The following is a 13,234-nucleotide window of genomic DNA, read 5'->3' on the forward strand; positions in this document are numbered from 1 at the left end:
CGTGGTCTTTCCAGGGAGAGAGAAAAGGTAGCATATCAAAGCTTGCCATAGCTAGCATGGGAAAAGTGTAAAGAACATGTGACTTGGAGTCATGAGACGCTTGGGTTTGAATCCTGTCTTGAGTTATTTGATCTCTCCGAAGTAGTTTCCTAGAGCTCATAACAACACTGACCTCACAGGGCTGTTGTGAGGTTCCAAATGACATAGATGGTCCGTGTATGAATGTATTAGATAAATGTCAATTCCTCTTATTGATTGCCCTTTGTTACTATTACAGATGGCCCTGTGGGGTTGCTGTTGAAGTCACCCACAGACATTGGTATAGTAGAAAGTAGAGACATTAATAATAATAAACACTTCATTAGTCTTTTTGTCAAGAGCTAGTTTTTCAAGCTCTCTGAAAGGAGGGGTGGGAGGGGGTAGGTAAACAAAGCATGGCGGTACACTATAGACCTAAATTGTTTAAGAACAAGAAATCTAGATTTGCAGGACTTCTGAACTGGAAAGAATCTTAAACAGCTGCCATTCTGTTATTTTACAAAGGAGATACAGCCCAGCAAGTTTTAAGTGATTTGCTTAAGGTCACCTGCTGTATACACACACTTTCTCTGTCTTTCAGTCTCTTGGTGTGTGTATCTGTCTGTCTGTCTCAGTCTCTCCCTCTTTCTCTCTCTTTTCCTTTCCTTCTGCCTATCTCCTCTCTCTCTCCCTCCAGTAGGCCATGCTGTCCATCTGTCTCTTTATCTGTCTTCTGATCTCTGTCTCTCTGACTCCCTCCCTCCTGACCTGCTTTTCAGAGACCCTGTTCTCCCCCTTCTAACAAAGGAAGTTTCTAAGAAAAGATGGTGGCTGTAGACCTGTTTCTGACGCTGTTTAATGCCGCTTAAGCAGGGTTTTTCAGGAAATATAACCATTTTGGTGCTGTAGTGTGGGAAGATGAAGATTCCTTTTCCTTTCTGTATACCTTGGGATCTTGTTATTCTTGAGTTGTTTCTTTTGGCACTTGATGAAGTAAAGTCCATTGCACAAGTCTTCTAAAGGATAAGATCATCCCCAGAGGTCTACAAACTCCAGTGTTGTAACCTGAAAACTGCTTGTTTGGAGTTCTTTTAAAGTAAATAATTGTGTATTTCTAGTAACATAGATGGTCAAGATGTCAGTAGATTTTGATTTAGGCAGTAAAAGTCAAAGCTATGGTCACCACCTTTTAAAAAAATTAATTATATTTATAGTCATTTTTAGTTTATTTATTTATAGTTTATTTATAGTCAGTTATACGTATTGGAACCACGTGATTCTGTGAGCAAAGAGAGACGTATGGAAAGATTGTACTATTGTTTAAAAAAATCATTTGGCTAATACTGTGCTCCCCAAAGTGAGGAGTTAAGATTTCCTATTAAGCACTAACACTTAAGAGATCTTCTCTGTGCTTGGTACACATCCAATACTTAGCAGGAGTTACATGCTTTTTGGGAAGACAGGTTACTATAAATTAAAAGTTGATGTCACATGGGAACAAGAGCTTTGGTTTTCCCATTTTCACAATAATTTTGCTGAGCAGCTTATGCAGGCTGTCTCCTTTAAGAAATGTCCAACTGAGCTGTTTTTAATAGGCCTGACATGTATACTAGCTCTGGAGGATGGGCCAGATGTTGTTAATTATCTGATGTTAGGTATGAGCAAGTGTAGATATTGGTGAGAGGTAGAATTTGGGTATGTTGTCGAATGAGGTGGGATGGTTGGGTGCTGGTGATCAGAAAACTTCGAAGACTCTGAATTGTCTTATTGGCTTCAGCTGAACATAAACCATAAATTTCTCAATTCTGGTTACAACATGATGCTTTTGGGGCCACAGGCCCATGTTTGATAACTCTATGGGATATTTCGCTTTACTGTGCTCCATGTATGTATAGACTCTTCTGAATGCTGGCCCACCTGACTGCCTGCCTGCCTGTGGTCGAGAGAGGCCAAATGATAGATTATGAACAGATCAAAGCAAAACCGCCACATGATTTCAAACATAAAACCATCAAAGAGCATATCCCTACTGATGGTCAGAATTATCTTCAAATGACCAGAACAGTAGGTATTTTACTTAACCAATACCCTGCCCCAACCTCAAGCTTTAGTTTTTGAAGTAATAGAGCATTTTCACATCTTTGTCTTGTTTTTACAGAAACTGCTATGTTTAGTTTAATTCTTTAAGTTATCTTTTTATTTAAACCACTTCTGGATTTGGAAATTGCTGAGTAATATGACTTTTATTAAAAAATATTTTTAAAAATGTCCTCTTTCTGGTTAGCTGTGTGCTATTAGGTCACTTGAAATAGTTTAAATTTTTCTTTTCCTGGAATTTCCCAGGGTTATCAAGGTAGCAAGTAATGGAATCTGAATTCAAACCTGAGCCCTTTGACGTCTTTACATCTTTCGATCTTAGCACGTTTCCCCCCTTTTCCTTAGGACAGCAGTAATTAATGTTAATTTTGAATGCCAGTAAAGTCTATTGTGTCTCCGGGTTAAAAAAAGCTAATTTATTTACATTGTTGATGTTAATTGCATTAAAGAATAACATCTTACATAGAGCAAGAAATTCCATTGCTTTTCGTTTAAGCTTTGCCACAAGTAGAAAAGAAAGGAAGCACATAGGAAAAGCTAGGAAAGTTTCTAAGTTTGAAATGAATGAAAGCACATGTGTAAATTATGTTAAATTCTTCGATTAATCACATTTGGACTTTGGCTGTAAAACATGTCAATACTCCTTTGTAAGAATTTAAAATCAGAAAATGATAACCTGAAGTGAATTTTTGTGGTTTGAAACAGAATTTTTTTGGGGTTTTTCCCTGCAGACATATGAAGATTCATGAGAAGGATCCCAACAGTACCACGACCACAACACCCCCATCCCCACTGAAACGCAGGCGGATGACCTCCAAAAGGAAACTAAGTCAGGAAGCTGACTCGGAGAAAGAAGAGCTAACACCTGCCAAGAAGGTCTTTTGTGTTGCCCAGTACCACAATTAACATGCCTAAATTTTAACTCATTCTTGCTTTCTGGCTTTTCATCCTTATTTATGACTGTTGACAGGGAGTTCTAATTAATCTGACTTTCTGTTGTGTCTCCATCCAGTATTAATCTTGGTTTTCAACATGTTCTTACCCATATGGTACTGTAAAAAATGCCTTCAGAAAGGGGTATTTGTGTGTATGTTGTTTACAGACACCTGACCTCCTCCTGATGTGTTCAAATGACTTAGTTGGCAACATTTACAGAGAAAACTATGAATGAGGACTTCCTTACCACCTATTTGACCACCCTACTCTCTCTTTACCACCTCCTTTACTGTCCTACTGTCTACACTAAGTCTAAATCCAATCACAGAGTAGTAGACTGGCTTTCTTTGTCAGCTAATGTCCCTTGGTCTTTCCTGAAGCAAGTGGACTTGCTTGAGAAGACTCCATGAGAGGTGGCTCATGTTTGGTTCTTATTCTATTTTTAAGGTGGTAGAGGATTCTCTATCAGGTGATGCAGAGAAGAAAACAGATGAAGTTTTTCACTGCCCAGTGTGTTTCAAGGAATTTGTTTGCAAGTATGGCTTGGAGACTCACATGGAGACCCATCCCGATAACTCCCTGAGGTAGGGAAAGGATCTAATGCGGTAACCTTCGCTTACTTAACAGACCTTGGCATCTTTACATGATATTTTGCACATGCCACAAATAGCATTTTGCCCAAAATTTGCTCAAATTGCTTTTTTAAAAGAAGCGTGCGTGTGTGTGTGCGTGTGTGTGTGTGTGTGTGTGTGTGTATTTTGGTGGGGAAGGGGGCTTGTTTTTTTTGTTTGTTTGTTTTAAGCAAAGGCTAGAAGAAACATGGAAGCTCAAAGAGAGGGGGTTTATGACCAGGATAGGAGAGAGAAGAAAAAGAGGGAATAATTAAGTAATCAAATAGTTATTTGATCTTTTCATCAGTTTTCAGTAATTTTGATTGGATTTAAATTAAAGGACTTTGGTTCCCTTCTGTAACTGATGACTTTGTCAATAGGCTGTCACGTTGTCCATCACTGTGATTTGGAGGTAGCATCCACATTTTTTCCACTGATGCTGTTCCAAGGAAGCGATGGTCTTCTCAATTAAATGTGTAAGAACAGCAACAAAAAAGAATGAATTTTATCTTGAAGCATTGGCAGTATTAAGTTCTTCCTGCAGGGTTTTTTTGTTTTGTTTTATAGAATATGTGAACATACATATTCACATACACATGCATGCTTATATTTAATTTCTCAAGTTCACAGAAATGTTGATTTAACAGCTTTTTATTAAGCACTTTCCATGTGCAAAGCACTGTATTAGGTCTGGAATAATACAGAAATGAAATAAAACGCAATCCTGGATTCTGTGTTTAATAGTCAAGTAGAATGAATTGGCACAAATACAAAAGATTGCAATACAAAATAAATACAGGAGAGCTAGCAAAAACTTTGAGCTTTGAGCTCTATTCAGGAAAAGTTAAACCAGTGGGAGGAGTCCCGGAAGGCAACATTGCTGAGAAGGAAGCATTTGAATTGGGCATTATAGAGTGGGTAACATATGAGAGTATGAGTATTGGAAATAGTGTTGGACTTGAGCAAAAGAAGACAGGAAAGCACAAAAGTCTGAGGGATTGTGAGCTATATTGGAGCAATATAGGGTACATAGTAAGGATTAGTGTTCAGTTCTGAGGCTGGGGTGGATAGGTTGTTTGTTGCCAGCTTATAGAATAAGAATGGAACTGTAAGAGGATTCTGAGTAAAGAAATGGCCAAATGAGATCTGTGCATAAAGAAACAAGCCTGCTGGCTTGGCTTAGCTTGGAAAGGGTCAGAGAGTAGAGATCGGAAGCCAGCTTAAGTGGCTGTTATGGTAGTCTAGGTAGATGGATAGCTATCCGTGGCGTAGAGAGGATGGACTCCACATTAGGGATATTTGAGGAGTAGAAGTGACAGGACTTGGCAGATGATGGAATGTGGGAAGTGAGAGAGGAAGAAGAATCAAAGGTGTCTTCAGAGAGTTTCTAAACCTGAAAGGCTGGGCAAGTGTGCTTGCCCCAGACAGAAATAGGGAAATCCATGAGGGGAAGCAAGTTTTGGGCACCTTGAACTTTAGGTGGGATATTCACGCGGCCATGTCATACATGTAGAAATGAGACTCTGGAACTTAGGAGGGCAACGTTCAAATCCCTTCATTCTTTTCCCTTTCCTTGAGGTAATAGCTTTTATCTGGTGAGGAGTAAAACTGGGTGATTTTGGATGTGCCTTTCTCATCACCATTATTGGCCTTTGCCATAAATAAAGTAACATTAATTAAAATAATCTTTTTAAGTAATTATCAGGCAGACTGCTCCTTGCTCAGAGGTATATAGTTTTTGGAAATGAGCCAGGAAACTTGAAAATCAGAAGCCAAGTCAAGCAGAAAAGATGGTAAATGTTTACAAGTAGTTCTAAATTTTTATTTTATTTTCTTGGGAGGTAGCTTTATGCATGTGAAAAAATGGATGTCTCAGGGTTTGTTTCCAAGTTACTATTCTCATAAAATTTCATTCCTAGGGGTATCCCTAGGATGTTTAATCATAGTTCTAGAAATGAAAAGCTTTTACAAAAGTTTTTAATGCCTGTTTGCTGCTGAGGCAAGACCAACTGTATGGAAGCTCAGAACCATGTCAGACATGATTATCCTTAATCACAATATCGTACTGCTTTTCTGTCATAAGGAAAAATAAGGTCTTGCATGGGCCACTTACCTACTTTGAGCATCAGTTTCCATAAGGGGGAGGAAAGGTGGCAGGATTAGAGGGATGACAATTTTCCAATCATGTTGTGACCTATTTCCCAGTAGTAGCAGCTTTTACAAAGAAAATCCTTTTCCTGTCATATTCATAGTTTAGGACCTCTTAAGGAGTCAGAGAACCTGAGAATCTCCATCCTTATGAGGTAGGAAGGTGGTTTGTAAATATCGTGATAATTCTACAGCCTGAGGACTTGAGGCATAAGGAGATACAGTGACTTAGCTAATGTCACATAGTAGCCAAACAAAAATGGAATATAGCACTCCCTAATTCTGCTTCTATCCATTCATTCTGAAATGACTATCTGAACCAGAATTCCAAAGTTAGTTATACTGGTTGTCGCTCTGCGCTTTTGTACACTTTTATTTTAGAAAGTTCTTATCAGAGGACCACAAGCAAAAGAGTCTCCTTTGCCTGAAAAATTACTGCCCTCATCCATTTGAACCTGTGTGTAGCAGGTAGTTGTTGGATATCAGAGAAATCCTGTGTGATTTGTTTATAAATACGGAAATATCATATCTTTTAGTGAATGAATCATTATCTTGCTTGACTCCACTCTTGATTTCCTGAGTCCCTGTTTTCTAGCTACAAAACTGAAACTCCATGGAAATTAAAAAATTTTGAGAGGGGAAGGAAGGGCAGTTCAGGTTAAGTGACTTGCCCAAGGTCACACAGCTAGTAAGTGTATCAAGTGTCTGAGGTTGGATTTGAACTCGGGTCCTCCTAAATCCAGAACCTGTGCTCTACTCACTGCACCACCTAGCTGCCCCTTAAAACTTTTTTTTTTAATTAATATTTGTTTGTAACCCATCAGTTAGTTTCTGGGGAAAATTTCTGTTCCTGCATCTCTTTAACTTTTTAAAAAAGTTTTGATAGAAGGTAAGTTCCTGGAAGTTGGTAGGGAGTGCTTCATTTCCAGTCTGTGACACATAGTAGATATTGAGTCGATTGGCTGATTGAGTCTGCAGAGGCAGATGGAATAAGGACAGAAAGAAGTGCCTGGGCCAGCATAACTACTGACATTAAACAATGCATGTTCACGTTGGCTGGCCATTCTAGATATGCTAATTAAATAAACCATTGGACCTATCAAAGGTGAAAATCCACTTTGTGGTTCACATTCAGAACAGCCATAACTAAGTGTGGTGGAAATATCATCCGACTTGGATTTGAGAGACCTGGGTATAATGGAACGCTAGTGAAAGGGCCTTTAGGGATAATCTTATCCAGTCTTTCATTTTCTTTTAGTTGAAGATACTAAGGCTCAAATAGTTTAAGTGACTTGCCCATAGTCACCCATATGACTATCAGAGCTGACATCCAAGTCTTACTACTCTGTCTCCAAGCCCAGTTCCTTTTCCACCAAACCACACTTCATGTCAAAATGTTGTTGTGAGCAAATTACAAACCACTCTCTGAATGTAAATCACTGTGATAATAATCCTATGGTGGAGCAAGGGACAGTGGTAGAAATGAAAAGAGCTATAAAGGACTCCCCTGCCTTTGGCCCTGGGAAGAAAAGGGTTAGAAGCAGAATCTCCAGTTCCACACGGCTATCTAATGGTTACAGGGATGGATGCCCTTAGCTACACCATAATGTGCTCGTTGTTTTTGAAGAGTTGACTAAAGAAGTATTGTGGCTTCTTCATGGATATGGCCCCTCCAGGCAGTCTTTCATCCTGTTGAACTCCCTGGAAGCCACACCCTGGCTTTTGACTTTGTCTAGGTAGAAGCAGGTTGGCTCCTACCCATGTTGAGAGCAAGGGGAGCTTTCTTTATATTAGAGGCAGTTCTATAGACAAGTGTTGCTAGGTAGTAGGAGTGCCAAAAGCAGTCAGTGATGAGACTAGGGAAATTAAAGGATTGTTGTGTAACTAAGGACTCCTCTTGGTCTGTGCTTCTATAAAGCCCACTCCTTATGGCAGTGTGGGTCCATCATCCATAGACAATTCAAGTCTATACCGAACATGAGGAATGACTCTAACCCAGCTAAGTGGGGAGCCTGTTTTCTTGTTCCTCCTTGCATTGCACATCAACGGTGTGTTATTACTGTATAACAAAAACAAGATATAATCAATTATGTACTTTGTTCTTTTTTTTTTTTTTTTTTGCAGAGGGGAAGGCAGGGCAATTGGGGTTAAGTGACTTGCCCAAGGTCACACGGCTAGTAATTTTGTCAAGTGTCTGAGGCCAGATTTGAACTCAGGTCCTCCTGACTCCAGGGCCGGTGCTCTACTTGCTGCACCACCTAGTTGCCCCCAATTATGTACTTTGGAAAACACTCTAGTGTTAGTGGGCCTGGTTACATACCATAGACGGTGCATAGGGGTGACTGGCAATTGATTTCCAGCCTGAGAAGAAAAGGAGAGACAAACAGGTGGGCCAGACAGAGCGCTGACATTCAGAATGAGAAGCTTCAGTGTGCAGGGACATGCAAAAGAGGACACCCGCTGTGTTGGACATGGTACATTCTGTTGGGTATCAAGCACAGCTGTAAGAATAGACCGAGATGATGACAGGAAGAGCATTGCTACAGCAAAAGTGTCCAGAGCTAAGGTGGGATTTGGGAAATTCACCTGGGGAACTGTTGTGTTTGCCGCCCACTGTGACTTAGATGTCTGGGTTGTGAGCAGGGGGTGGGATGCATGAAGGCATAAATCTTTTTTTCATATGGCTCAGAAAGTTGAAGATGGGATTATTAAAAATTTGACCATGATTTAGGACTGCCTAACAAAAGGCAGTTGGGGTTATTAACAGTTTATTGGCATTTAAAAGTAGCAAGTGTTTTATTAATTTATTAATTTAAGGACTGTTCAGGACTTCTCCTGAAAGATGATGCTGTGGGGCTTTTGGTGATCTTTATGGCCAAAGTGTGGCTGTCATTCCTTTGTGGTGCCTTGCACTATGACCTCTAATGGAAAATAAGCTATTTGCCAGATTCATGTGCTGTTCTAAGGCTTTATTTTATTTATATGTTTTTAGATTCATCTTGTTTGAGGGGATGGAATTTTCAAGACAAAAGCTTCAGTCTGTCTAAGGCAGATGCTCTTAAACTGAGGACCATGAACTTAAAAAGTTTTCTTTCATAACCGTATTTCCACATAAATGGTTTTTATTGTAATCTTACGCATTTTATGCATTTAAAAACATTACGTTTGATCCACAATGCAAAAAATGTTATGGACCCCTGGGTTAAAAGATAAAGGAGGAGGAGACAGGCTTATCCAGCCTTTTCTTTCATCAGTGCCTCTGAGAAAAGGTAAATTAGGCCATGGACTCAAGGCTGAAAAGTTGTTATATGAGAAGGTAGAGAAGCTGTGAAGTTGAAGAACCTCACAGAAGCTCTAGATTCTCCTAAATTACAATGAAAATGGAGCACTGAGGGAGCCTCAAGGTGGGATTGTCAGAAGCACCTCCTATAGTCAGCCAGAGGTCCTATCCCTCTATCTCCCCTTCTAAATTTACAGATTGATCTAGGTACAAAGAAAGCTAATGTGGTATTGGGAATGCACACAGCCTTGTGCCCTTACAGCAAAATCCTAAGAATGGAGGAAATAGAATGAAGCATTCTTCAGCTGCTGTCTTCATCCAGGGAGTGGGGCAAAGTTGGGAGTCGGATGGGCAATATAAAGAGGAAAATGGCCAAATGGAGCTGGGTACCTGGAAGACATTCATTTATTTTTGTCTGATATGCCAGAAATCCTGGGTTCTCTCTACTAGAAAGGGACCCTTTCTCCAGGTTTTTTGCTGTGCTCGGGTTAAAGCCTCTGACTTCTCCAGTTTCTGTGCTCATGCTTACATAAGCTCTTTGTGAAACTGGTCAGACTCCTGATGCCACTTTGAGTTGAGGCTGAAAAGTCCAGCAGAGTGTTAGAGTTCTGTGTGCAGCCTGGGGTGGATTCCTGGGATCCCCTGCAGGCAGGCAGCTGGGGAGTTGTTGCTGTTCCATCTCTCTACCAGCAACTGGGAGAGAGAGATTAGCGCAGCTGTTTGATGTCTGTCCTCAGAGCAGGAGGAGGGGATGGGAGGGAGTGGGAGCTGAATGGGGGAGGGTCAAATTCTGAAAAGAGAAGAATGTCGAAAACTGGGTGGGGCTACAGAGGAGGAGAATCATCAGTCCTCCTGGTCTCTTCCTGTAGACTGGGGAAAGAAAAAATGAAGCATGAAATAAATATCCTCTTAAAATGCTAATCTCTTCATTAGGAAAACCCAGTAATTTCCCTTAATTTCTTAAAGAAGCAATTGGAGAATGCTAAAAACTTGATGATGCTGGAGACCAGCTTGTGACTCTGATGGTAATGGAACAGTTGCCCTGTTCCTCTCCTGGATGTACATCCACAGATGAGTCACTGACCAGTTTCTTGGTTCTAGGGCATGTGACATCCATGATGCAAAGGAATTAAGGCTTCTAAGTCATCCCAGTTCACCTGAATTTGGACCCAAGCCCTGTGGCGATTCATGTTTAATGACAATACTTGGTTATTTCTGTATCTAGACATTTTCTCTTGTTCCACTGTTACTAGAGAAATGAGGCTACTGGGAGAACTTGAAAAGGCTTCCTTTTTCATTCCTTGTTTTGGACACTTTTGAATGACTAGCTTTTATTTAGTATTTCGCTTTTACAAGGGAACAATTCTGCAAAAAATGGGTGGATCTTTAGTTGGCGTGTTGCCTGTTTGTTTTAGGAACATAGGAGCTAAAGTCAGATAATTGTTGTTTGAGTTAGCATCGGTATAGAAAGGCAGTTGATCTTATATGGTTAAAGAGTGTGGTACCTGGGAATAAGTGAATTTTCTAGGTAAATGAAAATTGCCATTTTAAATGTCAGCAGTTTTTTTTTTTCAACACATTTTTATAGTGTTGTGCGACTTATGACCTGCTTTCTTCTCAACCTTGTGAAGGGTAGTAAGGTACATACCATATTATTCCCGTTTTACAAACGAGCCAATCGAGGCCCAGAAAAATTTTAGGTGATTTGGCAGTCACATAGCTAGTCAGCCTGGACATGAACTTAGGGCTTCTCACTCCGAGACTTTTTATGTTACAGTCTGTTTCTCCCCTGCCTTGAGCATACCAAAGAATAATTTAGCTTTTTCATGGGCACCAATTACTGTACTTTACTGCTATGGTCACAGTAGCTTAGCTATTGCTTTGTGGCATGCTGTTTCTTTGCCCCTTCCTGTGACAGTTGTGCTCTTTGGAGTCATCTGATTTTTAAAAGTTTTTTTTTCTTTCTTTTTTTTCCCCCTATTGGTTATTTGTCATCCTCATAGCCAACTATCTGTTCGTATTTGTTCATGTCTGTTCATATTTCTATCACATTCATTTTTGTTAAGTTGTTTTCCATACGTGACTTTGTTGTTATCTTCACACTAATCTTGTGAAGGCAGTACCACAGTTGGGATGATTCCCACTTTACAGGTGAGGAGACTGAGGCTCCAGAAAGCTCACCACCTGGCTGTACTGAGGTCAGCAGCGTGACTCCAACGTAGGTTTTTCCTTCTTCTACCTCCAGCTCTACCACACTTCTGTGACTCATGGTATAAGCATTTGGATAGATCCGGATGCTTAACATCAAATCTGCTGCTTTTCATATGCTGCACTCTGAAACCAGCTAATCAGGTTTCTTATTTTATATAAAATAAGCAAAATACAGATTCTAAGTGTTTAGATTTTTGTGACACCTTTCATCTGCCCGGGTGGGATCCTCATTTAAATCTGTTAGTGAGGTAAGTGAGTTAGAGATGTAAATTATTTAAGCTGTCATATGCAAACAGAGTTTTGCATACTCTTATTTTTCATTTCTGTAATTTACATTGCTTTCATATTCACTGGGGCTCACAGTTGAGAGGCTGAAGCCAGAAAACAGGCCCTGTGTGCTGTCATTTTTGTTCCCTGTCTCTTGCCCTTCCCATAGGCACTGAAAATTGCATACAAAGGGTGGCTATACTGAACATTAATTAGGATAGAGGTAGGGACTGGACATGTGGTTTTCACTGGCATCAGGAACTCCCTGATTGAGAAAATTCCCACCAATGGTAGGGTGGCACCTTCTTTGCCATTCATTGTTTCCTGGAGCCCTGAGAGAAGAGGGATAATTCCTCCAGGGTCACACAGTTAGGACATGTCCTTTCTTGTCTCTAAGGTTGGTTCTTTATCCATCATGCCACATGACCAGGAATATGTAAAAATGTATAAATATATTATAATCATAATACACGTAAATGTGTTTTATATTTATATAAATATATAAAAAGTGATGGAGGGGGAAGATGACTAGAGGAACCTGGGATGAGTGTGCCGGGGCTACAAACATCTGTGATAACACAGAAATTATTTAGGATTTGTGATTTATAAAAAGCAGCAGTTGGCTTTTAGCAATTGTGTTGATTGCTCCAAAGTGGCTTTCTTATGAGACCGAATTCATCTTGAATCTAATTAGTGTCATAGGATCACAGATTTAGATCTTGAAGGGATCTTGGACATCTTCTTACCCAGTCTCCCTCAATATACAAATGGAGAAGCTTGAGTCTCGGAGGGGTCACCCAGTGACCAAGCTGCCATTCTAAGCCAGGCACAACCTGCTGCCCCTTCATCCACCCGTCGTTGTTTTCACACAGGCCTGTTGCATGCAGAAAAGACTGGAGATTTCACTTCTTTTTTCATGGGTAAGAGGGATTTTCAGTCAAGGCAACAGAGAAAGTAGATTGACAAAGTCTCACGCCTCTCTGGTCTTCCAAGGCAGCAGCGCTACAGTACACCTGCACACCATTTTCTGTAAGAAGCAGGTCAGAGGGTTTCTTTCAGTCAAACATAGTAGAATAAGAAGTTTACAACTGAATGTCTTTAAGTGAACGTATTGATAACTTAGAATGTCAGCAAATGTTGGTTAGTGGTTATCCGCTTTGTGTGTTAGGAGACCTCGAGGATGGTTAAGTAATGCCTTGTTTCTCAGTGAGAGGTTTTTTTCACCAGTTCCATCCTTCATCTGTCTCCTCTTGGCCAATGCCAGGAATATGAGTGACTGGCTGAGGTTATTCGTGTCTGTTGCCTCACAGGAAAGGCAACTCTTCAGTTTGACTTGATTAGCAGGCTATTCTTAAACTTTAGCCATAAATAAAGGATCATCATGGGAACCTGGCCAAGAGGCCATTGTTCTGAAATCTCATGCCATTATAGATAAGCATATATTTCGTTTGGTGGGTAGAAAAAAATAAAAGATCTCTTGTGAATGTAGTTTTTTGTTGTTGTTGTTTGTATGTTTGTTTGTTTTTGGAGGCCAGAGTCAGACAGTATCAATTAATCAATTATTAATTAATTTGAACTCAGGTCCTTCTGACTCCAGAGTGTGTGCTCTATCCATTGTACCACCTTGGTGCCTCTATGAATGAAAAATTTTACAATCTAAATTGTA

General features: G+C 40.1%; 1 protein-coding gene across 3 annotated transcripts in view; it reads left to right on the forward strand.

Moving 5' to 3' along the window:
* Window positions 1-13,234, forward strand: part of RREB1 (ras responsive element binding protein 1) — a 144,698-nt gene that overhangs the window by 95,020 nt on the left and 36,444 nt on the right. For all 3 annotated transcript variants that reach the window (XM_036747982.1, XM_036748070.1, XM_036748004.1), the window contains exons 7-8: window positions 2,847-2,991; window positions 3,499-3,635. In XM_036747982.1, coding sequence (XP_036603877.1) covers window positions 2,847-2,991; window positions 3,499-3,635 — 282 coding nt within the window. The remainder of the gene's footprint in view (window positions 1-2,846; window positions 2,992-3,498; window positions 3,636-13,234) is intronic.

The sequence above is a fragment of the Trichosurus vulpecula genome, chromosome 1 (assembly GCF_011100635.1).
Source record: "Trichosurus vulpecula isolate mTriVul1 chromosome 1, mTriVul1.pri, whole genome shotgun sequence".
Lineage (NCBI taxonomy): Eukaryota > Metazoa > Chordata > Mammalia > Diprotodontia > Phalangeridae > Trichosurus > Trichosurus vulpecula.